Source organism: Trypanosoma theileri (genome assembly GCF_002087225.1).
Source record: "Trypanosoma theileri isolate Edinburgh chromosome Unknown TM35_Tth_79_V1, whole genome shotgun sequence".
Taxonomy (NCBI): Eukaryota; Euglenozoa; class Kinetoplastea; order Trypanosomatida; family Trypanosomatidae; genus Trypanosoma; species Trypanosoma theileri.
This window is the reverse complement of record NW_021639921.1, coordinates 19,412-45,102: the sequence shown is the minus strand read 5'-3', so window position 1 is coordinate 45,102 and position 25,691 is coordinate 19,412. Positions and strand designations below refer to the sequence as shown.

Below are 25,691 nucleotides of genomic sequence, written 5' to 3'. Positions count from 1 at the left end.
GGGATCACGTACATCGCAACTTGTTAGGAAGGAAAGAGTAGGGAATTGAGAATAAGAAAGTACATATGAATATGAATATGTTTATTTTTATTTTTATTTTTCAAACCTAATTGTATGGAATCATTTTTAGGATGGTCTGAAAGATATATGAACCTGAATAGAGTCTGGGTAATGTAGTGATTCTTGAATTTTATGGCGTTTTCTATATAACTTGATATTTGTGTGGTGCTTGAGATGAGAGTTTCTGAGGGAAAGCTAAGGGAGATTGTAAGATTTTTTTGTTGGTCGTCTAATCGAACGATCTAATGTCTTCTGTGGGAAGTTGTCTCCCAATATCTGGAGCACACAATTAAAAGTAATAGGTCCTTTCAGGTGGTTTCCTCATATGGCTTATACAGAAAGATTGATTTATTCTTTTCAGACGTTTAAATTGTTGGTTGTGCGACAGTGTCCGTAGACGTGACGTATCGATAAACTTTTTGTCACTGTATATATATATATATATATATATATATTTGGTACCCTTATTTGGGCCATACCAAATAATATTATCCTAATTGGTAAACTTTACTGAGCTTAAATATTTTTTTTTTCCTTTTTTTTATATTTCTGCTTTCGGTGTTTCGTACACCTAGAGCACTTTGATCTTCGTGGACGCAACATAACTTAAGAACAAGGGCAACCAAGAATTTTCTTCGGGCCGCTACACTGAAGCTGCTGGATTCTTCGGCAAAGCCATTGAATTGGATCCGTCCAACCATGTTCTATTCAGTAACCGATCTGCATGTTATGCAGCCCTCCACGAGTACGAAAGTGCCTTGACAGATGCCGAGAAATGTATATCACTAAAGCCCGACTGGGTCAAGGGATACGTGCGACGTGGAGCAGCTTTCCACGGACTTCATCGGTATGATGAGGCCATAGAGGCCTACAACAAGGGTCTCTCTGTTGATCCATCGAACACTGCGTGCGCCGAGGGCATTACTTCAGTGAAGAAGGATAAAGCTGCCGCAGAAATGTCGAATCCCTTTGCAAAGGTGTTTGGTCCGGATTGTTTTGCAAAAATACAGGCTCACCCCAAACTTTCACTCCTCTTGCTGCAGCCAGATTATGTTCGCATGCTTGATGAAATTATAAAAGACCCCTCTTCAGTTACGAGATATATCAATGATCAGCGAATAATGACCACTTTCATGATACTCAGTGGCATAAACCTTCCTGGTGACGACGAGGAGGAAGAGCGGCCAAAGCCAGAGACACAGAAGCCGAAAGAGGAAGAGAAAAAGAAGCCAGAGGCACCAGAACTAACCCCGGAGGCACGGGAGGCGCAGCAGCTTAAAGAAGAGGGGAATGCCCTCTACAAGCAGAGAAAATTCGATGATGCTTTGGCGAAGTACCATGAGGCGTTTGCAAAGGACGGCACAAACACTGTTTACCTCCTTAACATCACTGCTGTGTTTTTTGAGAAGGGTGAATATGATGCCTGCATACAGGAGTGCGAAAAGGCACTGGAACACGGTCGTGAGAACCGATGTGACTACACCGTGCTTGCAAAGCTCATGACACGTGAGGCGTTATGCTTGCAACGATTGAAGCGCTATGAGGAAGCCATTGCGTTGTTTAAGAAGGCATTGGTGGAACACCGTAACCCTGATACTCTTGCCAAGCTTAACGCCTGTGAGAAGGAGAAGGAGAAGTTTGAGATCGAGGCGTATATCAACCCTGAGATTGCACAGCAGAAGAAGGATGAGGGTAATGCTTTATTCAAGGAAGACAAGTTCCCTGAAGCAGTGGCTGCGTATACCGAGGCTATCAAACGCAATCCGTCCGAGCACACAGCATACAGCAACCGTGCTGCTGCGTACCTTAAGCTTGGGGCGTACAATGAGGCTCTTGCGGACGCCGAGAAATGTATTTCTCTGAAACCGGACTTTGTCAAGGCATACGCCAGAAAGGGTCACGCTCTCTTTTGGACGAAACAGTACAACAAGGCCCTGCAGGCATATGACGGGGGTCTGAAATATGACAAGGACAATGCGGAGTGCAAGGAAGGGCGCATGCGCACCATGATGAAGATTCAAGAGATGGCCACTGGACAGGCAGAAGATGGTGATGAAGTTGCAAGGCGTGCCATGGCAGACCCGGAGGTTGCTGCTATTATGCAGGACAGTTACATGCAGCTGGTTCTGGGTGAGATGCAGAGGGATCCCTCTCGAATTCAGGAGTACATGCGGGACCCGACGCTTGCTGCAAAGATCAACACACTCGTTTCGGCCGGTATTATCCGTTTTGGAAAATAAGTGTTAAGGGACTAAGTACGACCATTAAAGGGCAAAAAAAAAAAAAAACAAGGTGTTATCACTTCTGACTGTCGCCGTACACCGCATTCTTTGTGGCTTATCAGAGAGTCGGTGAGGGGGAGAGTGGGAGTGGTCACCATTTATTATTATTATTATTATTATTATTATTATTATTATTATTATTATTATTATTATTATTATTGTTATTATTATTTTCTTCCTATTCCTATGCCTATCACCGTTTTGGAGACAGTGAAAAAGAAAAGAGTAGGTTATTTTGAAGAACGTGGTAAGTTTTCTCTGTTCCTCCGTCATTAAATGTAAGGCGGTGAATCTTTTGCAGAAGGAGCAAGAGTAATTAATGTTTAAAATGAGGGCACCTGATTACTGTGTGCCTCTGTGGTCTTTCTGTTTATTTCCCTTATTTCCATTCTTTTTGTTTCTCTTTCTTTCTCTTTTCATTACTGTGTGTGATGCTTCTCTAAACGTTGGAGGAAGTTAAACAGATATGACGTCTCCGAAGCGACAGACTGGTGGACACGATGTCCCGATAGAGTATATTCGCACGCTTGACGCGAAACTGTTACCTCCACGTGTGGGACATAATTGGTTTGATCCAGCTTTCCGCAAGGTGCAGGATAAACCACAGCAGCTGGAGGCGGAATTCCGAGGGAAGCGGGCGTTTACGTCCAAAGGAGTATACGACCATACACCACCAGAAGGCCTTGGTAAGACGGCACATCAGCTTTTGCACGCCTTATCAACAAGAAGGGCAGACACTAAAGAAGACCAGCGTGCAAACTACACAACACTTTCTGACAAGGTACTTCGCTTTTATGCTTTCTTTACAGAGAAAGCACCAGAGGGCTGTCGTGAGGAATATTGGCACCGCCAAGTCATTATCTTCTTTTTCCCAGAGGATGATACTGTGCTAATACAAGAGCCATGTATTCCAAACAGTGGACTCCGCGGAGGAACGTACCTTAAGCGGCAGCTGGTACGTACTGATGCGCGACAGCGTGAACTATTTCCTAATGAGGAGTTTCTTTCCATCAATCACTTCAACGTAGGACAATCTGTGCGGATTAATGCTGTTGAATTTTTTCTTTACGACTGTGACCTATTTACACGGGAGTTTCTCACTGCACTTGGTGTGCATGTTGGTGATCCTGTGCCGTGTCCAGATTCTTCATTTATCTCTGAATGGCAGAAGTTGCAAGAGCGGATGGTTTCTGGAAAATATGGTATTCTTTCACAAGATTATCATGGTGACGAAGCAGTTCGTGCGGCACGTTTTGTGCAAGACAGTGGAAAGGTTCTTCGTTTTTATGCCCTTCTTGATGAACGAGATAAGGTGGTGGGAGGCATTGTGCGAAAACTAGAAGTACTCTACTTTGTGGAGGATGACTCCATCGCGGTGGTAGAGCGTCCCACATCTAATGAATCTACTCCATCACTCTTTCTCTCACGGGTGTGGCTACCTAAAGATGGTGACAGCTCAAAGGCCAATGAGCTAACGTTCGCACATCGTGTGAACGGTATGCGAGAACCATACATTGGGCCTGATGGACACTATACTGCACGAGATCTTGGGGTTGGTGTGACTATCAACATATATGGTCGGCAGGTTTTTTTGTACGATTGTGACCCCTACACAAGGTCGTACTACGCAGAGACTCTTGGAATAAAACTGAATGACGCTGTTGAATGTCTTGCTGAATACGGACTCAAGCCAGAGTCACATGTTATCGCATTTCGGGCCAGTGCTACACCTGCCTCTACTACTGCAAAGACAGTGGGACAAACTGCGACTGTAACTTCTACCCTTACTACTGTTGATAATGGCGTTTCCACTTCAGATAAGCGACCAACAGTAAAAACAAAAGATGTACTTCGTTTCCTCCTTCGTTTGGCTAAACCTTCTTCTATTGCTGAACGTTTGCGACGCTTTACCCTAACGTACTACACTGATACAGATGATGCCATGGTGTACGAATCCCCTGTCAGAAATTCTGGTTATTTGGGTGGCTGTTTCTGTCGTCGACAACGCATACCGAAGCCTTCAGGAGGCTCTGATGTATACTATACCCTGGCTGACATTGAAGTTGGTGGTTTTATTGTGGTAAACGGACATAAGTTTGAGATTGTGAACATGGATGAGCATACGGCAAATTATCTGGCAGGAAAGAATGAACCTGTGATGAATAAGGAAAATCTCCAGTTATTAATTGCGGCATTCCACCTCTTTCTGGGTACACGTTTTCACTCGTTCAAAGATGCTTTCCTTGGCTTTGATAGAGATAAAGATGGTGTTATAAGCGTTACTGAGTTCATTGATTACCTTCAGGAGTTACAGATTACAGAGAGAAGAGTGGATGGACAGGCACTGTTTGACGATATAGCGTCGTGCCCAGAGACAGGTTACTTGACAATGGACGATCTTGTGAAGTGGATGTCACACATGACGGATAAGAAAAATAAGCAAGAACGTGAATGTATTGACGTTGAAGAACGGGCAGTGTTCAGGAAAGCATTGGGTCAGCTATGTGAACGACTCGAAGCGCGATGTCTAAACAGTGTACAAATGTTCCGTCTCGCCTCAACAATGCCACGTGCTTACACACAGGGACGGACGGATATTCATTCTCTCTCAAATCCACATCGAGATGCCTTTGTAACGCCTGTTCAGCTACGTCGCTGTATTGAGGAAGTACTAGGTGGCAATCCTGCACCACGTGAGATGGACGTACTACTGGAGTTCTTTTTTCCCGAACTTCCAAAGGAGGAGTACCGCACCATACGGGATGTCGACCTATCCTATGCACTTGATCTCAAGGCGTTTCAGAAGAAGTACAATGAGATGATTGAGCTGCGTATGCTACCCGAGCGGCGGCAATAGAAAAAGAAAAGAAAATTATGAGGAATAGTGTATATATTAGAAGAAACGAGGAAAATATGAAAATGAAGAGAGGTGTGTTATATGTAGAACTACACCACATTATGATGTACAAGAAGAACGTTAAAAATGGAATTCTGCAATGGATATGTCTTCTAGTTCCTCTTTTTATTTCTATGCTTTGTTCATAGTTAAGTATATATGATTTGTTCTTGTAACGTGTTCATGATGTGATGTGATATGTTTTATTTTTTTCTTTGCTCTTATTTTTTTTTTTTTTTTTATTCTTCTTCTAAATACTGTCGTTCTTCGCGTACACAAGCAAGAATAAAAAAAAAAAAAAAACACAAATACAAAGGTTAACTGTTACATATACAAATATACATACCCTGGAAGATAAAGGAAGAACAAAAGAGGAAAACCAAAAAAAAAAAAAAAAATAAGCAACACGAAGTAACCGGAGTCACACGTTTCCAGTGTGACTATTCCAGAGAAAATAAAATAAAAAGAGTAAGGAATTAAAAACAGTGAAGCAAAATAAAATAAAAAAAGTCCCATAAACGAGAAAATAATGGCCTTCAAGAACTCCACTCCTGAAGCACTCACTGCAGTGCATGAGCACCTCATGCGTATCGAGAGCGCATACTACTACACCCCTGGTGATGGTATGGCACAGGTGCATGCAGTAAAGGGTACTGTTTCACCGCGACCTGCTAATAACATGCAGCCAGTGTGTATTGTTTCCGGTAACGGAAATCGTCCTCTCGCGGAGGCAGTGGCCTTATTGCTAGGAATTCCTACACATCAGACTTTCGTAACACAACGTGCAAGTGGTGAAGTGAATGTGCGTATTTGTGAGAGTGTTCTTGGTGCTGATGTTTATATTATTCAAAGTACAACAGGAAATGAATTGATTGATGTTAATACTTCTCTTATGGAACTTCTTCTACTAATTCGAAAGATGCGCTTGAGTAATGCCAGACGAATTACAGCAGTAATTCCATCCTTTGCTTACTCGCGTAAAGATTGCAAATCGAGTGCACGTAGCACCATATCTGCCTCTGCTGTTGCAGAAATGCTAACACAAGTGGGTGTCGATCGTGTCACTACGCTTGATCTACACTCTGGACAGATTCAAGGGTTTTTTGGAAACACACCACTCGACAATCTGCAGATGTCTCAGGAGTTCGCACAGTACCTGGTCGACCGCCCGTGGTTCGATCCTGATAATATGGTAATCGTTTCTGTTGGCGCCGGCAACGTGGATCGCGCCCGCAAGTTGGCTGACACACTGCACATAGGACGCATCGTAACTATTGTGAAGCGACGTAGTACAGCAGGAGTGGAGACATTGCAAACTGTGGGTGAGGTAACGGGACATATTTGTGTTATTGTTGACAGTATATGTGACACGGGTGAGATACTCGTAAAGGCATGTGAGTTACTTAAATTACTAGGCGCAACAAAAATTACTGCCTGCTGTACACATGGTATTTTAACACCACCGTGCTCAGACCGAATCAACGCATGCGATGCGCTAAGTGAGCTTGTCGTATCAGACTCTATCCCGCAGGAGGAGCACGAGCGGCTTGTTCCCAAACTGAAGGTGCTCACAATTGCCCCACTTCTCGCCACTGTAGTGGACAAGCACACACGCGACGAAAGCATCAGCCCGCTTTTCGATGTATCACTACCAGTCATGAGAAAGACAGCAGCTACCACACCCACGGCGTGTAAATCTGAATGAATGAGTGGGACGGTGATGAGAGATGAAAAAAAAAGCAAACAAAAAGGCAAAGGAAACCTCTACGGTAATGAGAGAGTAAATGTAGTTGTGACAGTGATACTAATCGTTTTTCTATGTCACTACTGCTATTGCTGATGATCCTGATGATGATGATGATGATGATGATGATGATGATGATGATCGTGATGGTGATGATGATGATGATTATATTTAATTGAGTTTGATGAGTGATCAAATACCCAAGTAAGGAGGGTAATAAACGGAAAATAACAGAGCGCAGAAAGAAAACAAGGAGGAGAGGACTTTGTGTTCTTTTTTTTTGTTGTGGAGCGCATTTGTTTATTTTCAGATTTATATTTATTTATTTATTTATTTATTTATTTATTTATCTATATGCCTATGCATCCTTATATTTATATAAATATGTCTTTGTTTCGCTTCCCCTTTTTTTTCTTTGAGGTCTGCCTTTTTTTCCTTTTCTTTTTCTTCTTATTTTCTTTAACCAGCTTACGCTAACAGAAGTATCGAGAGCACAGAAAAATAAAGAATAGAAGAAAGCATAGATAAGGAAAGACAGAGATGCCATCCCTGTTGACACTCCGTGAACTGGACGTTGATGAGAAGGGGGACCAAGCGCTACTAGAACGTTTTGAGAAGTGCCGGCATGATGTTATTCGAGTTTCTTCTTGCGCTATTTTACACGACTGCATTGCAGTAATGACGAAAGGAGGTTTTGTAGAGCTTATCAACATCAAAACAGGTGCATTTCGTGTGTTTCTTACTCATCTTGGAAGTACTCCTCTGGATGCCCTTTTGAGGTGTTTCTCCCTTGTGCCAGCTTTCTACGCTGCACTTGGAAGACATTACCTTCTCTATTCTATTGCATATTCAAATGAGCTTCTTCTGGCTGATATGGAGAACGGTACTGTGGAGATCCTTGCGACATTTCACAGTCGTCCCAGCGTGGTATTTTCTGATGGTGACCATATAGCATGTGGTGAAGGATGCGGACAAGTGGCACTCTGGCGTGTGCAGAAGGACGTATCAGATACAACTCTTATGTGGCGTCAATCGGTATTCAGCGACACTGTTATGTGTATCACTATGCAGCGCGAATATGTCTTGTGTTCCTCAGCGGATTACCGTTGTTATGTCTTGTCGCTTGCCTCAGGTGAAGTTATTGCAGCACTGAGACATGAAATGGCACCGGCTGTTGCGCTACAACCAGTTTTGGGTTCGCCGACAGGTTACGGGTTCATAGCACTCTGCTTACCCAGTGTTATGTCAATTTACTCACCTCCACTCTCCCCAGTGAAACTAGTTGAGAAAAAAGAAATTTTATTGGATTCCGCTGCTACTTGTAGTACCACCACTGATTGGAACTCTGTGGGTGTGCTTCGGCTTGATGTGCAGATAAGCTGTGTGAGCTGTGGGGGAGGGTTCATGGCATGTGGGACTGCATCTGGAGTTGTTATTCTTTTGAGCATAGATACAACTAGTGGTAAAATGGTAGAACGAGTGCGATTTGACGTTTGTTTTTCTGTCGTTGGCATTCAACTCTTTGCAAATGGCACGATGGTGGTAGTGACTACCGCTGGGGATGTGTGGAAGTGGGCTGTTGCAGAGTTGTTGCCACAGGAGGAAGAAGAAGGATGTGGTGATGAAGCAAGTGATGATATACCACAGCCGAATATTCAAACACCTGCTGCTGTGCCGAAGACATCTCCGAATGACGGCGATAATGCTGCTGATGAGGCGGAAATTGTGGTTTTGATAGATGATGATGATGATGATGATAATAATAAGGATGATAAGGATGATGATACATCATCTCGTTTGTACTCTACATCCTCGTCACACCACTTTATTCATCCGCAGCATGACGATGCTGTTTTGTATGATCAAGTTAAGGAGACAACTGTGTCAGTAACAGAAAGAGAGTCTGCTCCACTTCTTGATCCATATTTTATGACAGATAAAAAAATAAACGATCCTACTACTATGACTACTACCAATAATAATAATAATATTGATCTTAATGTTGTTGCTTTGGAAGGTTGTGATGATGATGGGAATGATGATCCTACTACTTCTACTGCTATTGCCGGAGCATCGCTATCGGCAGCTTTTCGTGATACCGCAGACGGCAGCTGTTCTGAGCGTTCACTCCCACCAAGTAGCATCAGTGTGATGGGATGCACAACTGGTGCGGCAGAAACTCTACGCAGCGTAAGTTTCCCACCCCGCCGATTACCGCCCGATTCCATTCCTTCGTCACCCCGCCCTCCTCTACACCCAACCCATTTGTCTGTTTCCGCTTCTACACCAGCAGCAAGAGCAGCAGCTGCCGGTGTTGCTGGAACAACACGCCGTGAAACGACGGAACCACTACAGGGCGAGACAGTGGCCACAATGATGAAAAATAACAACAAGGGGAATAACAAGAACAAACTTATGACTGCGCGCGGAGTGACTTCCTCTCTTTCACCACAGGCGCTGCAGCGGGTACTCCGCGGTGCTGAATTGGGACCACCGGCGGTTATCACTGGGTTACGCGCGGGTACACGGATGGACCCACGTAAGGCACGCCACATCGTTGAGAATAGTCACTCAGTAGAATCAGGATCAGAAATAGAAGGTCTACAGCAGATGCCTTTGCCGGAGAGTCAGAGCACAAAGATGTTGGTTGACCACCGGCAAGCCTTGGAGGAGGCGAAATTTAACTATGCTAAGTATGCAGAGGAGAATTCACTGAAATTGGAGGCTCTGAAATATCGTTACCCGGTGAAGTTACCCACATATGGGTTACACGCGCGAGTATTCACTTCAACAGACGCCAGAATACAGGACCGTCCTCATGACAGCGTGGATAAGCCGGGGAAAGGCGACGTACTTAAGATACAAGAAGGAAAACAACAACGTCAACAACAACAAGAACAACAACAGGGACAACAACGTCGTCGATCGCAATCACCTGTTATTGATGACCTTATGGACGCAACTTTTCAAAAATTTGCGCGCCGTAAAGATGCCGCACTGGAAGAGGAGCGTCGGCGAAATGGTCCTGATATTCGACGGCATTTGTGTGATAGTTTACTTTTTAGTTCACTCGATCCAAATGACACTGTTCTTTTCCAGGAATTTCGTGTGCAACCAGGAGTACCTGATACACTCCTCCTTCCCATGCCGTTGCCACCCACTCCTTCAGTATTCTGAGGAGTTATAGAGATGTGATGGAATACAGGTGGATTAGAGTACTTATTTTCTTCTTCTTATCGCCTGACTACCACACACATAGAGAGAAAAAAAAAAAAAAACACCTGATATTTTTTTTTTATTTATTACAAGAAAATCTATGTGTATATTCTCTTATTATACCATCTTGGCTATATATATTGATTTCTTTCATTCCTTCATCACCTTAGTTAGTGCAACGAAAGGTTGTGATAACAACTTACGATAGTAGAAAGAAAGAAAAAAAGGTTAATAGGGCAAACAAAAAGGCGAATAAAGAAAGGCAAACAAAGAAAAAGAAAAATGTCTTCAAATGCAGATGGGGTACTGTCCCTCGTAGAACTTGTTTTTCGCCAGCGTCATGAAGAGGTACTGGCGTGTGAGAGCGTCGCCGTGATAGGGCGTGGTACGTCCGGCCAAGGACAGAAACAACGGATGATTGCTTTGTGCCGACCCTTTGGTGCTGCCGCATCTGCCTCACCGTCCTCCCCCTCTTCCTCTGTTTCACAAACGACACTAAATGTTTTGCGTGTTGAGTCTGATCGTGTTATAAAGGTGAAGCTGGTTTTTGTAGTGGCACGTCTTGTTGACGTGAGTCACGATGGTAACTTTGACGCGACCTTCAACTTTGGAAGCAGTGGTATGATCTCTGTTGCCTTCGAGTCGCACATTCAGCGGGAGATGTTCGTGGCGGCTGTGCGGCGTGTGCAGCGGGACCTCCAGCCGCTCCAAATTTCACTCGCGCAGAGCGGCCCCGGGCCCGCCGTGCAGGCATTTTTGACGGACGCCGTCGGGGCCGCCGCGGATGCGGATGCGGCCGCCCGAGTGAAGGGCCTCCGCCGTGCCCGCCACCGTGCGCTCAGCGGCGAGGACGAGCGACGACTGCAGGCGTTTCTCGGCCCCAACGGTTTCGATGACGTGCGCAGCACGGAACTCCGGCTGCTCGCAAGACAGAAGGAAGCAGAACTCGCAGCCGTTGCGGTGCTACTCACATCAGGCAGTGCGTGGGAGGGGGTCCGCTGCCGTATCGCAGATATCATCACAGACATGGAGGAGCTGGAGGGACGCATAGCGCAGTACTCACGTCATATACTGTCCAAGAAGGATCAGTTGCAGCGCATTGAGCACCAGAATAACAAACTCCAACGTAAACAGCGGAATCTGGAAAAACTTCATGAACACCTAGAGGAATTCTGTGGTCAGTTAAGTCTCCCGAAGCAGACATCAGCCTTATTGCTCCGGCTCCGTAGCACAAGGGATGAAGATTTGGTTAGTTTCTTTGCAGAAGGGAATAACGCACAGATCTTGTCGGATGCGATGAAACACATGCGAACACTGTTACATAATACGAAACTTAGCACAGACTTTCCTATTGCAGCTGTAGCAGAGCGTCGGGCGTTTTTCACGGAACAGCGTCGTATGATTGCACATCGTTCAAAAGCGTATATCCTTGCTACAATTAGCAAACACGAAGAGGCTTACCTGGCAGACCGTAACCGATATAGTGGCAAGGGTCGAGTTGTATGGCGAATGCACACTGAATTAATGGGGCAACTCATGAGCATTCGAGATATGATTACTGCGCTCGCCCATATTGATCTAGAGGGGTATATTGCCGTCTTGCGTCGCTATCGTGTAAGTATGCAACGTGTATACGCACTTGAGGTACACAGATTTTTTAAGTACTTGAGAGAGTTAGTTAAAAAAGTGGGTTCACGTGGACCCTTTCTTCTTGGCGTGCGTGATTCCCCCGATGACATGCTCGCCACCCACGTGGAAACAATGGGAGGAACAGGAGCAAGATCAAGATCAGGATCAGTAGCAGGAGGAGCAGCCTCAACAAATTTGTGGGGTGGTAGCTTGCGATCTTCTCCAGATCCAAGTTTGGCACAAACTCCGCGTGGTCGCTCTAATAGTATTGCTCAAAGTAATAACAGTAAATACAATGATGAAGTGGTTTCGGTAGAACTACCTTGTTGTCAAGATGAGTCTTTACGTTTGTATGATCGGTCAAGTGTACATGTGGGCACCCCATCTGCATCATCTGCATTTTCATTGACCTCAGGTTTTGCCGGAAAAAAGAATGGTGAACTTCGACCTGATTTGGCGCTTGCAATAGCAATTGAGACTACTTTTACTATTGTATTGCAGGAGGAGGAAATTATGCGACAGTGCTTCGGTCTTGCCGAAAAAGAACGGGTAAATGTAGACAATTCTATCGAGGGATCCACCGTACTCAACAGTACCGCTTTGACGATTGGCGAAAGAGATGCATCTGAACTACTTGGTGAATCTTTGCTAGAATTGTTTGGAGGTGACAAGCTGGTACAATTTTCATCTGCTGCGACGAACTCTACATCACAGCTGCAAGGAAACGAGACAGAATTTTCTGGTAGTAAAGTAACTGCCATTGATGATGCTGATCGTAACTCTGTTAACATTCTGAGACGGGCGCAACAACGTTGTTTTCTGCAGCAACAACTTTTGGGTTTCGCGGAATACTGTGGTGAGAAGTGTGATCGTCTTTACGCTGTTCCAGTTATCGTTATGGTGAAGGCGTACCTTCGCGAAGGGACACGCACCGCTGCGAGTTCTTTCTGCTTGGTTATGCTGCAGGCTCTTGAGCGTCTTGTGGCGTCCATAATCTCACGAAGCATTGCTGAACAGACAGCATCCATTGCTGCATGCCGGCGACGCTATCTTTTACACCCTGCAGGAATGTTGAGCTGTTTCACAAAGCTCCCGGTCTTTGTGCAACGTATGGAGGTGATACATGACGCACTTCCACCTGCTATCTGTAGTCGCAACGACTACGCGTCTATTGCACTTAGTTTTGTTGACCAATCATTTGAAGCACTAAATTATATTACAAACCTTGTAGGCCAAGATACACGTAGAGATTTAAAACTTAGTATAACCGAAACCATCGCAATGCGGGCTATTAAACTCCTAGATGGTGTAGACAACAAATCTGCCAAGCGAGGATTTATTCAACAGTATCGCCATCATGCTTTTTTCTGCGCTTTTTATACTTCACTACAACCAACTAATTGCTACGCAGTGGATCTTTTACGTGAACGTAATGAGTCCTCTGAGTTGTTGCGTGACCGTTACGAGGAGGTATACCTTACGCGTGTGGTCCTTGTAAAAGACTTTACGGAATTCGGTAGTTTTGTACTAGTCGCCGAAGATTTGGTACGCGTACACTCGCGTGAAGAGTTGCGGCATCACAATGCGCTTTCAGTGGAGGCCGTCCGCCGTGTCTTGCGCTCTCTGCCGCGAGAGATGCGCAATGGCATACCCTCAAGTTCTAAACGAATGAAGAAGCACTTTCTTCGTGATGTAGCCGGAAAGCAGGAGGAATCATTCCACTGTACACTGTTGCAGCGTCTGTGGCAGCACTTTGGCATATTATTGCTGCAGAAGATAGATTTTTTGGAGGCACTCTTACGTTGGCCAATGTATGAAGGAATTGAGATGTCTGTGACACGGAACGAGGTTTCGGCTCTTCTTCAGGAGGTCTGATTCCATTTTTATTTATTTATTTTTGCGTTGCCGATGCTCTTTTTCTTTATTTCTGATGTGTTACTGCTTCTACATTTGCTTATATCTGGACTCTCAGACTTTGCTCAGTATTGTTTTTTTTTTTTTTTTTTGCTCGGCTTCTGTGTTTTTCTTTCCTAATTTGACTTGAAAAGGTGAACAAGAGTGTGCAGATGCCCTCTTGCTTTTTTACCCCTTTTTATTATATATATATATATATATATATATATATATATATATATATATTTATTTATTTCTTCCTTTCTCTCACACTCTTTTTCTTTCTATAATTTATTGTAAATCCCTTTCGTTTGCTACTGGGTAGCCTTTTTTTTTTTTTGGTTGTACATATGAATGGCCTCCATGAGAAGTCTTACAATGAGAAACTACAGCAGGAGCTCAGTGGAGCTAAACGACTCTCAGAGTTCCGCCTTCATAAAATCATAGAACTACAGGACGAACTAGTACGTCTGCGTCGTCTTCTTCTTACGATGCGTGGGGGCAGCGAGGCACTGCAGCGTGCGGGTTCTGCAAAGCCCCGGGAAAACTCTGTTCTGCAGACCACCAAACCTGTTCAGAGGAATTCATCTTTGAAGCCAAATATAGTACAGAGTCGAACAAACGGTAAATCATCATCAACATCATCCTCACCACCAGCAACTAGAGTAGAAAAGACAACACCTACAACTCCTGCTGCGCGAAAGGTGCGGCGACGACAACTATCATCACGATCACCTTCTGTTACCGTTGCACCACCTACGACGGATACAACTGTAGGTATTAATGGTAGTTCTCCTGCTGCTGTATTTCGAGGGGCTTCACCAAAACCGCACATGCCATCTTTGGCCAGAACAGAACGCAGCACAAGCAGTAATCGTCCTGCTGGTAATTTCCAACGACCCTCCGTAACACCCAAAAAACTTGCCAGTCGACAGCCTTCTTCGACTGCCTTTTCCATTTCATCACAACCACGGGCCACAGCACGACCGCTCATTAAATTGCACACAGGTGTACAGTTACGAGGTCCAAAGACTTTTAGAAGAGTACCACCCCCATCTCTATCATTACGAGAAAATAAGGTCGCTAGTGCAGCATCTGTTGTTGCCGCTCCTTCTACTAGTAATGGTGGTTCTGTAGGAAGTGGTAGTATACCACCTTCACCTTTGTTGCATTTTTCTTCTTCTGCTACTTTTCGTCGTGAATACAATGATGTACGTGAGGCAGTTGCAATGTTGCGTGGCATTGTGCTACGCGCTGACCGTAATATGCTTTCAACTCTCACAAACCTCAGCAATAGACGCTCTATTGAGCGAGCTCTGCCTACTGCCCTTACAGAATTTAAACAGTGTCTGTTGCGCGTACACCCATCGTTGGTCAATCGACTGCCGGACGGTGAGGCGTGGCGCATCGGTGAAGAAGAACAAGATGCGCTTGAAGTAGTGGAGGTACCAGGCATGACAGCAGCACTGCGAGAGATTGTTATAACATACGATTACACAGTCTGTGTGTTCCATCAGGTTCTGCAGCAGAATGATGGTACCATCAATATAAAACTCGGGAGAGCATTTCACGAGTTTTTCGCTAACATGTACGTGTTACTTGCCCTAGCACAGTGTCCTACAGCACTCCGCTGACATGTTTCTGACATGTTTCCGAAAACTCTCTCTCTCTCTCTCTCTCTCTGTGCATGTGTGTCGATGTCTGCGTCTAAGATCAAAATCTTTTTTTTTTTTTATCTTTCATCTATACTCTGTATGTTGTAACCCTTATTCTTTTGAGTTCTTCCTCTGTGTTGTAGTTGTACTGTTTAGCGTGCTTTCCAGTCTTTAGTGTAGTATCCCTTTTCTTTTTTCTATTTTTCTTCTTTCTTCATTTCCTCTATACGGTGCAGCCCATTCGTGGTGTCTGTGTCTCTCTCTCTCTCTCTCTTTGTGTGTGTGTGTGTGTGCGAGTAGAGCAGGAGGGTACCGTCACGCGCAGTGATCATGCGGCGTGCTGTGCTGCAACGTAGCGGGTTTCGAATCCCGACTGGTGACGAGCTTGACGCCCATATTCTTATTAATCGTTTTCGCAAGAGAAATGCTGGTAGCAATAACAGCAGCGGTGGTAATAGACGTTGGCTGCCACACGCCATCACTGCAACTCGTATGCAAGGCTGGGTTGGTGTGGGCGCTATTCTGCTTGGCGCAGCTGTTTTTCTCGGCCCGTGGCTTCTTGATGAGTACCGTGAGATGCTTGGATATAAATTTGTGCCACTACCACCTTCTGCCATGCCGCATATGTCGACATCATGGTGGGAGAACGAGTGGCTAAAGGGCAATCCGCTCTGGCGGGCGGGTGAGTCAACGGAAGGTTTTTATCGGGGTCCATTTGACTTTGTGCGTTCTGTAACGGGTAGAGACATGTACGATGCTAACGCATTTAAGCAACATGGAGAAAAGAAAGGAATAAAAGAAATATTTACAACAAAGAAAGAGCATCCGCGTGCATTTGTGCCACTTTGTGGTGACTCGCCGATTGTCCGAGAACTCGCCGTACGCGGGTTCGAGGTGGATGCCGTGGATGCATCTGAGACGGCTATGCGTGCATGTGTAGCTCGCACTGAACGTGCACTTGACGACGATGAGTTTAAGCGTATTCATCTCCATTGGCGTGATATCTTCGCACCGGAGTTGTGGCAGGGACCATTGCGCGGGGTGAAGTTTGATCTCATTTACGAGCGACAGGGAATGACATCGCTGAACCGCGATCAGCGCGAGGATTACGCCTATTTACTGCGACAGGCACTCGCTGATGATGGTGTGATGTATGTTGAGGGTATTTTCCGAACTGGCCGAGTGCGTGGAAACACTATGCGTGGGCCGCCGTATGCACTTTCAAGGCGTGAATTGCAACGACTATTCCCCGAACGTGATGGATACATTGTGCGCTGTGAAGAGACAAACGATGCTATGGCAATGTTGAGCCGTGAAAACCGCATCCTGCAGCGTGTGCCTAGGGAGTTGTACGTCACACCGTTCCACTGCGCGGTGTTCCGCGAGGGGAGTGTTAACGCGGCACGGTTGACGGCGTCACTGAACGACACTCCACAGCAAAAAGTCACGCAAGTAGATGAATGAGATTCTTCTTTAGTTATTATTATTTTTTTGATTGTTCAAGGTTTGTATTTGTGTATTTTTTTTTTTTAGTTCTTTCTCACTCACAACTATCACTTTCTCTCTTTGTTTGCCCGTTTCCTTCTCTCGCTCTCATTGTATGTATATTTATATGTATGTATGTGTGAAGCTGAGTTTGTGTTTTCACGACTGCAATATTGTACTCTGTCTTTTTTCTACATTCCTTTCGCTGGTTCATAAAAAGAGAGAGAGAGAGAGAGAAAGTAAGGTAAACAAAAGCATTAAAAAAAAAAAAAGAAACCTTAAATAGAGTGGGATATGCGGTGTGCGCTGCGGCGTTGCCGCTTGCGGTGGCACTTCCATCAACCCCAACACGAGCAGCAACATGCCGCTGCTACTGTTATTAGTATTAGCGTACGCCATCAGAGTAACTCTCTGATTGGCACGATTCACGGAGGGGAACTTTCTCTCCCAAGTGATCCGCAGGGTGGTTCACATCTCTCTGCACGCAACATCGCCACGGAAGCCTTACAGATGAAGAAACTGCACCAGGAGCGTGGTGGAAACCCTATGCTCGCCCAGCAAGCACGCCGTGTTCTTTTTGCAACATCTATTGCTGGTCAAAGTCTTGATGCTCGCTCTGTAGCATTGTTACTAAACACTGCTGTTTACTTTGGAATGGAGAGTGATGCTAAAGTTGTGCGTGAGTGTATTGATTATTGCCTAAAGAATGAGAAACTTATCACAGTTGATGTTCTGCCCATTGTTGTGACTGCTTGTGCGACACTAAAGTCACGTGATGCACGTGAGGTGATTGAGATGCAGGCGCAGAAGGCTGCACGTAACGCAAAGTACCTTGATGCGAAGGGTGTTACGAACATTATAAGTGCTTTTTCCAAGACTGGTATTAATCATGAGAAACTTTATGGGTTTCTATCAAAACGTGTACAAACTCTGGCACGTGTGGGGGAGTTTGAGGCTGCCCATCTTGTTATTTTAGCCAACGCTTTCTCACGATTGCGGTTCCGTGATAAGTTTCTCTTTGGTGCGATAGCACGCCGTGCAATGTCTCTACGGGAGCGCGTTACGGTAAATGAACTCGTACCGCTTATCGTTGCCTTCTCTAAAATCGGACTAAAGGATCCAAAACTCAGCAAGCGATTTGCCACAAAGGCGATGGAGTATGTGGATCAGATGAATGCGGAGCAGGTGGCTAGCATGTTTATGGCTTTTGCATATTTTGGCATCCGTTACGATCAGCTTTTTGGCGTTCTCACAAATCGTGCGGTGGAACTTATTGATGAGTTTAACGCACAGTACATCAGTACAACTCTGAATGCCTTTCAACGCATCGGTATAAATAACCCGGAGCTCTTCGATAACTTGGCAGAACGTGCACTGGCGGTAGTGCAGGACCATGACGCACGCGATATATCAAAGACGGTTACTGCACTTGCACATTTTGGATTAAAGGATGAGGAATTGTTTAAACGCCTCGCCTCACATGCCGCGAGTATTGCCGATCAGTTTGATGCAACAGGTCTTGTGAACACCGCCCATGCGTTTGCAAGAACTAATTTCTTGCAACAGGATATGGCTGTTGCCCTTTCTGAGCGCAGTGTGTATGTTTGCCGTCAAATTGACGCAGGTGAGGCGCGACGGCTCTTGTGGTCACTGGCGAAGTTTCAAGTGCGTGACCCGAAAATATTAACTCCTGTATTTAACCGTTGTCTTGCGCTACACCTTGACTTCTTCTCAGACCCCACTGGTAGTGAGGAGATTGAAGAGATCTTTGATATCTATGGGCCGAACTTCTGCCCACCACTCTACCAGCTGTACGTATCCCGTGGTTCCACACCGCAGATGTAAAACGGGACTAGTAGAGGAATACGGTATCATATGGAGATATTGTGATGATCGTTTTTACTACAACACGTGTCTGCATAGTGCGAGAAATGTTGTGTTCACATATAGTTTGGACGGTTTACCTGAGAGATAGTAAAAGAAAAATAAAGGAAGAGAGGATAAAAGAAAAGGTTGAATCGTCCAATTATGATTATGATTATTTATTTATTTATTTATTTAAAAAAAAAAGTGAGACAAGGGGAGTCATGGATCTCTCCTTTCTTTTATAATTATTGGTGCAAAGATGCAAGACGAAGCATGGGTTCAGCGTCTTATCTTTTTTTTTTTTTTTCTTACACACACACAGAAAGAAATACACATACAGGATTGCGTAGTCGTTGAGATACGTTACTTTTGCCACTATTATTATTATTATTATTATTATTATTATTATTATTATTATTATTATTATTTCCATTAACTCAATTGCATTCTTTTTTTTTCCCCTAACAGAATTTCGTGTTAAGGAAAGGTAATGTTAAACAAGAAAAAGAACGACACCGCTGAGGAAGCCGGTATGACCGTGCGGCAGCGACTACGTCAAAAGCGTGAGTTAGAGGAGAAGCGTAAGTTCGGTCTTGCGCCATTAGCGGTGGATGAACTGACTGGTCAAGAGATTAGCCCAAACGTGCCGCAACTCATCTCACAGGCCCCATGGTACTACGGTGCCACAGGCCCAACACTTGACCATCAACGGCAAAAACACACTGACGCGATGGACACACTGCAGGACCAACACGATACGGCGATTGTATTAGGCAAGGCGACAAAATATGCGGCGGGGGCGTGTGGCAATTGCGGCTCCAACACGCACAAAACGGATCAATGCTACAAGCCTCGCAAGAAGATTGGGGCACAGTTTAGTGGTAAAGTAACTGGCATAGACATGCAAGTTAGACAAGCGGAGAAGAGTTACGCGCAAAAACGAGATCGATACGCCACGGCCGCTGGTGTTGATCTCCTGCAACAACAAGTACAAGAGGATGAGGATGAGGATGAGGAGAAGGCGGATGGAGATAGGGAGAAAGCAGGTCTTGGTGCGAAGCGGCCTCGACTACAGGATGTGTTTGTTGCGCGGACTGCAACCACGGGCGGTAGTGCGGAGATAAAAGAACTGCCCAAACATCTGCAGAATCTTGACAACGACGGTTTACTCTTTGACCCAAAGACGGGCTCCATGCGGGGAAATCCAAACGCGGCAGACCCAACACGTGTGTTTCAAGGTGATCTGGAACGCTATCGCTCGGGTGACTATTACACATATCTCGAAATGCAGATGCGCTTCTTGACGGGAGAGTCCTCATCGTTTGTCGATTTTAAACTTGACGAGCAGCTGCAGAAGCAGAAGGCACTACAGAAAGAACCACAGGGTGAGCAAGATCAACAGAAGAAAAAGGAAGGTGGTATAACTAGTAGCAGCAATAATGTTGGTGACAGTGAAGAGACGGCACGGGATCGTCTGGTACGTTCGCTCTATGGTGAATCCACACTTGCCTCAGTGGAGAGTTCATTACGTATGAAGGAGGCGCTCGCTGGTGTTGTTAGCGCTGCTGCACCACCAACAACAGGAACAACATCAGCTAGTATAAATACGACAACAGCAATTTCTTCTTCTTCTTCTGTGATCCTTCCTTCGACACCGTCCTTATCACTAGCCTCTCGACATCCTCGTGCAGGTATGGCGACTCGTAACGGTCATGCATGCGTCTACGGAAGTTACTTTGATCGCAACGAATTTCGCTGGGGATATAAATGTTGTAGGCGTCTCGGCAAGGATGCACCATCCTGTCAATCTTCTGGAGCCACAGCAATGGAAGAAGCAACAAGCACTTCACCATAGTTCCAAATGCATATTTTCTTTTTTTTTTTTTGTTGGAATCCTATTCTCTTTGACTTCTTGGTCTGCTGTTTGCTTCTGTTTTGCTGCAGTTAATAGTGGTTTATGCCTCTGTAATTGTATCATAACAGGGGTTTCTGAATTCCTCTCTGCTCTCTCTCTCTCTTTTTTTTTTTAAATTATTATTCTCTTTTCTCTTGTTTTTCATCTCATTTTCGCCAATTTCTCTCTTGGCTCTGCCTTCATACATTTGTACTTGTAGTGGCTGATTAGGAAGGAAATTCGAAGACGATAGCACAAGGTGTGCAGTAGAGGAAAAAGGAGAGGGTGAGAAAAACAACAACATCAATAAAAGGGCAAAAACACATACACATACACATACACTCAAAGAAAAAATACAACACACACACATACACAGGTGCAGTCTCAACGAAGAAATAGAAAAAAGATTGACATCAAAAAAAGAAAAGAAGAAAAACCAAAACAAAAGGCAATCAACGAAATAAAAACAAAAAAAAAAAAGAAAAGAAAATAAAAGGGACAAATAAAGAATGTTTGTTTACTTTAGCAAGCGTGTGGCTATACCGACAAGCAATGTGATCACATCCATTGCGTGGAACGAGGAGCAAGGTTGGCTTGCGTGTGGTGGAAAAGGTGGACTGCTCAAAGTACTGAAGATTGATAACGGTGCTGGACAGAAGGGCGGCCTCACGATGAATCAAACACTTGAAGGACATACCGCAGATGTCTCTGTCGTGGCGTGGAACCACCAGTACCGCAAACTCACTTCCAGTGATGAAAAGGGACAGATCATTGTATGGATGCTTCACAAAGGAATGTGGCTCGAAGAGATGATTAACAACCGTAATAAGAGTACTGTGCGAGATCTTTCATGGAATACAGATGGTACAAAGGTTTGTATCATTTACGAGGATGGTGCTGTTATTGTTGGCGGTGTGGACGGCAATCGACTATGGGGAAAAGATCTAAAAAATGAACTTGCAAAAGTGACATGGAGTCCTGATGATCGGTGCATTCTCTTTGGAACAAAGAATGGTGAGGTCCACGTACACGACAGTAGTAGTGGAGTCTTTATGAATCGCGTCAGCATTACGTGTCAGACGGATGAAGCACCTCTTGCAGGTCTCTCGTGGCATCCTGCGTGGGTGGATAGACCATCGCCTCTCGCTATGCTCGCTGTCTGCTACAAGTCTGGTAGAATGCAATTGATGCATGGTACTGGTGATGCGCATCCGTATATTGTTGATACTGGAATTCCTGTTTCCTGTATTTCGTGGAATCCACAGGGAACAACACTGGCTGTGTGCGGTGTTACATCTACATCATCAGCAACAAATTCCACCAGTGGGGCTGCTGCTGCTGGAGGAGGAGAGTCAGTACCTCCATCGACATCAACTTCAGTGGTAGTGGTACAGTTTTTTAATGCAGAAGGGATTCATTTGCGTTCGCTGCGTGTTAACGGTAATCATTGCGGTGGTGTCACATGGGAAGGTGATGGTCTACGTGTTGCTATTGCCATTGACGCTGCACTTTACTTTGCCAATGTGCGACCAGACTATAAGTATACCTACTTCAACAAGACAGTTGTTTTTGCATATAATCGACCTGATCGTCTTGAGGACAGTGTTATGTTTTGGAATATAAGGAGCAATGAGCGTGTTATTCGCCACATTCGTGGTCTATTCCACATTGACTCCTGCAAAGATGCTTGTATGATTGTTAACTCGCCAGATGATGGACGTCACTCTATTGTTGAACTTGTGAATGCCATCGGGAGTCCAATGGAGACTCGTATGTTAGAGATGGTGCCACTCGTCTGCGGTATGAACTCCTCTCACATGGTTGTTGCAGATGAGGAGAATATTTACGTTTGGCAGTTTCGTGATCCAAGCGTCGTTGTGGACGCACTTGATCCCATTTCAGTGCAGGCAAGTCGCCGTGAAACACGTGATCGTGTGGTCCATGTGGATGAGATTGTGCGTCCTGATACCCCAGCGACATTAATTGGTCACACCGCCGTGACGAATGATCTTGTATGTGCGCTTTGTGTGAGTGAGGATTTTCTATTTGTAGCACGTGAATCTGGTCTGTTACAGCTATATCGCTTTGCTCCACTGCATCTCGTTGGTAAGATTATTTTACCAGTCCGTGTACAGTTTATGGCAGCTAATGTAAACTCAACACGACTCGCAGTGGTGGACCTCGCCGGTGTCTTGGCATTGTTCCACATAGATCCTGAGAATCTCTCACTTGTGCCCCGCAAAATAGCGCCACAACCGAACTTTGAGCGTAAAGATGTATGGAATATTCAATGGGCACAAGATGATCCTGAGCAACTTGTTGTATTGGAGAAATCTCGCATGTACATTTTCCATGGCACGGAGGCGGAGGAACCGGTACACTCTAGTGGGTACATCTGCAAATTTAGATCTCTAAAGGTTCGCGCTCTGCAGCTAGATGAGTTGATGCAAGATCCAGAGAGGCCTCGTAAAGAGTATATTGTTGATTACGAAACACGTGTACTACGTGATGCCAGACAGGTAATTCAAAATGTCTCAATGAAGGAAGCCTTTATGTTTATTGATGAACATCCACATCCAAAGCTATGGGAATTGCTTGCAGAACAAGCTCTCTCACAACTTGACTTTGACCACGCGGAAGCAGCTGTTATTCGCTGCAAGGACTACCCAGCGATACAGTTTGTTAAGCGTGTAAAAATGTTAGATGATCCACAGAAACAACGAGCAGAGATTCATGCCTTTTATCATCGCTTTGATGAAGCAGAAAAGATATACAAGGAGATAGACCGTAAAGATCTTGCACTTGAATTACGCTATCGTATTGGTGATTGGTTTCGTGTTGTCCAACTTGTGCAAGAAGGTGGAGGTGATGAATCACATATGCAGAAAGCATGGGAAAATATCGGTGATTACTATGCCGACCGACAAAAATGGACCAAAGCGTCACAATACTACACACAATGTCGACAATTACACAAACTTGCTCATATATTTTTTCTACTGGAGGACTATGAACTTCTCGCACAACTTATCACTAACGCTGAACATGATAAGGAATTACTTCTAAAGATTGGTGAAATGCTGCTTGCTGTTGGTCTCGGTGATGAAGCCTCACGGGCATTTCTTGCAGCTGGCGAACCGCGACTTGCTGTTGACGGTTGTGTGCAGCTGCACATGTGGGATCGTGCCATGTCTATTGCCGAGTCACACAAAATCACCGATGTTGCACCTCAGCTTGGGCGACAGGCCGCACGTCTTGTTGAGAGCGAACGTCTACCAGAGGCAATTGAGTTATACCGCAAGGCCGGACAACACGATGAGGCGGCGCGGCTTCTTGCACGGTTGGGACAACGCTCCGCCGCGACGGATCCGCTGCGTGCAAAGAAGTTCTACGTTCTCTCAGCACTTGAAATTGAGAAGTATCGGCGGAAGAAGATGACACTTAGCGGTGATGGTGCGGCGGCGGTGGATGCACTACTAAACGCAGAGCAAAAAACAACATCAGAGCGTACATTAGACGCTGCTTGGCGAGGTGCGGAAGCATTTCACTTCTTTTTACTTTGCCAACAACACATCTTGTGTCGCAATCTCCCATACGCACTTAATGCGGCAATGCGGCTCATGGACTATGACGACCTCATCAGTCCGGTTGACAGCTACAGTCTCATTGCACTTACAGCCTACCTGGCGAAGAACTTCAGTATCTGCAGCAAGGCTTTTACCCGCCTTGAGGCAGCAGAACAGTTAGATGCGCAGCAGGAACTGCAACAAGAGGGTGGACCAGTCGCAGCTGGACAGTTACAACTCATTGATTTGACATTGGACCTTGATGTTACCAACAGAACACGACCTGCAAACAGAAACACCAAAGGCCTTACTGGGGGCACTACCCGACTTGATGGTACAACAACCTCTTTACAGCTTACAAACCCATCAAAGGGCATGGTAACCGCAACACAGTTTACCTATCCAACTGTCAGTTTGAAAGAACCACGACGCCGATTTGCTGACCTCGCTGTAAAGATCTTTACGCAGTACAAACCAGAGGACACATCTGTGGATCGCGTAAAGTGTCCCAAATGCGAAGCCTTTAATAAGGAGTGGGCGTCGTGCTGCATTCGTTGTCAACAACCATTCGGTGTTTGCATCTTTTCTGGTCGTTGCATAGTCTCAGATGACTTCTGGCAGTGTTCAGTTTGTCACCACCGCATTATTGAGGTAGATGCTGATCGTTTCCGCAATTGCCCATTGTGCCACACACCAATAAAACAGCGGTCGCATGGTAGAGGTGGAGAAAATACGCGAGGAGACGGAGTTACGTTGGGATACGAGATGTAAAGTCTTAATAAAAAGTCTACTGTGTGTGTGTGTGTGGGACAACTGAGATATGTGTATGGTTTGTATGTATGGAAAAAATAAAAAAAAAGGGAGAGAGAGAGAAATAGAGATAGAGTGAAGGGTGGCAAAGATGAACGATGAAGAGAAAGAAGATGACGGAATGCCCATAGCAGGATATAAAAAAGAAGAGTGAAATTGTAGAGAAATAATGACAGGAAATGAGTGGATGATGATGATGATGATGATGATGATGATGATGATTGCTTTTTCCCCTCCTTCTTGGTGTTTTTTTTTCTTTTTTTTTCCTTTCCTACTCCCCACACCCCTTCTGCATTCCACTAAAATCGGAGCACATCACCCGATGCGTGGATGCAGATAGATGGAGAAGAATAGAGAGCAGGGAGAAAGCAAAGTTTGAAAGGAAACAGGAGGAGAATTTCTGATGTGTCAAAACTGATAGTGGGTTTGGACTTGGTCTTAATTGTTGTAGTTGTAGTTTGCCTTTAGTTTTTTTTTTTCTTGTTCGCTTTGTTGTCTTTTTTTTTTTTTTTTTTGGATGTTCTCGTCCTTTGCACCTTTTCTTCTTCTCCTCCCCCCCCCCTCCTCTGCTACTGCTGCTGTTGCTCTATGTGCTTCATTTAATGCTCCTTCTTTTCCTTTTGTCTTGTATTTATGTGATGACAAGAGCCGCGTCACTGCCAGACGCACGTGGCGGTAGTTGAGTTAAACACACT

The 25,691-nt window shown here is 45.0% G+C and overlaps 10 protein-coding genes across 10 annotated transcripts; all 10 read left to right on the top strand.

Annotated features, from left to right (window-relative positions):
* Nucleotides 1–1,016: 1,016 nt before the first annotated feature.
* TM35_000791180 (stress-induced protein sti1) lies at nt 1,017–2,300 on the top strand (the record flags this gene model as incomplete). The annotated part of the gene is made up of 1 exon (XM_029031365.1): nt 1,017–2,300. One exon carries the CDS (start codon nt 1,017–1,019, stop codon nt 2,298–2,300), a length of 1,284 nt encoding a protein of 427 aa, XP_028877359.1.
* A 508-nt stretch (nt 2,301–2,808) lies between these two features.
* Nucleotides 2,809–5,199, top strand: TM35_000791170 (EF-hand domain-containing family member C2; the record flags this gene model as incomplete). The annotated part of the gene is made up of 1 exon (XM_029031364.1): nt 2,809–5,199. The coding sequence occupies one exon, from the start codon at nt 2,809–2,811 to the stop codon at nt 5,197–5,199; it is 2,391 nt and encodes a 796-aa protein (XP_028877358.1).
* A 568-nt stretch (nt 5,200–5,767) lies between these two features.
* TM35_000791160 (putative phosphoribosylpyrophosphate synthetase) lies at nt 5,768–6,943 on the top strand (the record flags this gene model as incomplete). The annotated part of the gene is made up of 1 exon (XM_029031363.1): nt 5,768–6,943. One exon carries the CDS (start codon nt 5,768–5,770, stop codon nt 6,941–6,943), a length of 1,176 nt encoding a protein of 391 aa, XP_028877357.1.
* Nucleotides 6,944–7,522: 579 nt separating this feature from the next.
* On the top strand, nt 7,523–10,159 carry TM35_000791150 (putative suppressive immunomodulating factor; the record flags this gene model as incomplete). Its single annotated transcript, XM_029031362.1, has 1 exon — nt 7,523–10,159. The coding sequence occupies one exon, from the start codon at nt 7,523–7,525 to the stop codon at nt 10,157–10,159; it is 2,637 nt and encodes an 878-aa protein (XP_028877356.1).
* Nucleotides 10,160–10,480: 321 nt separating this feature from the next.
* TM35_000791140 (uncharacterized protein) lies at nt 10,481–13,702 on the top strand (the record flags this gene model as incomplete). The annotated part of the gene is made up of 1 exon (XM_029031361.1): nt 10,481–13,702. The coding sequence occupies one exon, from the start codon at nt 10,481–10,483 to the stop codon at nt 13,700–13,702; it is 3,222 nt and encodes a 1,073-aa protein (XP_028877355.1).
* Nucleotides 13,703–14,070: 368 nt separating this feature from the next.
* Nucleotides 14,071–15,354, top strand: TM35_000791130 (uncharacterized protein; the record flags this gene model as incomplete). The annotated part of the gene is made up of 1 exon (XM_029031360.1): nt 14,071–15,354. One exon carries the CDS (start codon nt 14,071–14,073, stop codon nt 15,352–15,354), a length of 1,284 nt encoding a protein of 427 aa, XP_028877354.1.
* Nucleotides 15,355–15,705: 351 nt separating this feature from the next.
* TM35_000791120 (uncharacterized protein) lies at nt 15,706–16,839 on the top strand (the record flags this gene model as incomplete). The annotated part of the gene is made up of 1 exon (XM_029031359.1): nt 15,706–16,839. The coding sequence occupies one exon, from the start codon at nt 15,706–15,708 to the stop codon at nt 16,837–16,839; it is 1,134 nt and encodes a 377-aa protein (XP_028877353.1).
* A 315-nt stretch (nt 16,840–17,154) lies between these two features.
* Nucleotides 17,155–18,705, top strand: TM35_000791110 (uncharacterized protein; the record flags this gene model as incomplete). The annotated part of the gene is made up of 1 exon (XM_029031358.1): nt 17,155–18,705. One exon carries the CDS (start codon nt 17,155–17,157, stop codon nt 18,703–18,705), a length of 1,551 nt encoding a protein of 516 aa, XP_028877352.1.
* A 511-nt stretch (nt 18,706–19,216) lies between these two features.
* TM35_000791100 (uncharacterized protein) lies at nt 19,217–20,581 on the top strand (the record flags this gene model as incomplete). Its single annotated transcript, XM_029031357.1, has 1 exon — nt 19,217–20,581. The coding sequence occupies one exon, from the start codon at nt 19,217–19,219 to the stop codon at nt 20,579–20,581; it is 1,365 nt and encodes a 454-aa protein (XP_028877351.1).
* A 548-nt stretch (nt 20,582–21,129) lies between these two features.
* Nucleotides 21,130–24,957, top strand: TM35_000791090 (uncharacterized protein; the record flags this gene model as incomplete). Its single annotated transcript, XM_029031356.1, has 1 exon — nt 21,130–24,957. One exon carries the CDS (start codon nt 21,130–21,132, stop codon nt 24,955–24,957), a length of 3,828 nt encoding a protein of 1,275 aa, XP_028877350.1.
* Nucleotides 24,958–25,691: the final 734 nt, after the last annotated feature.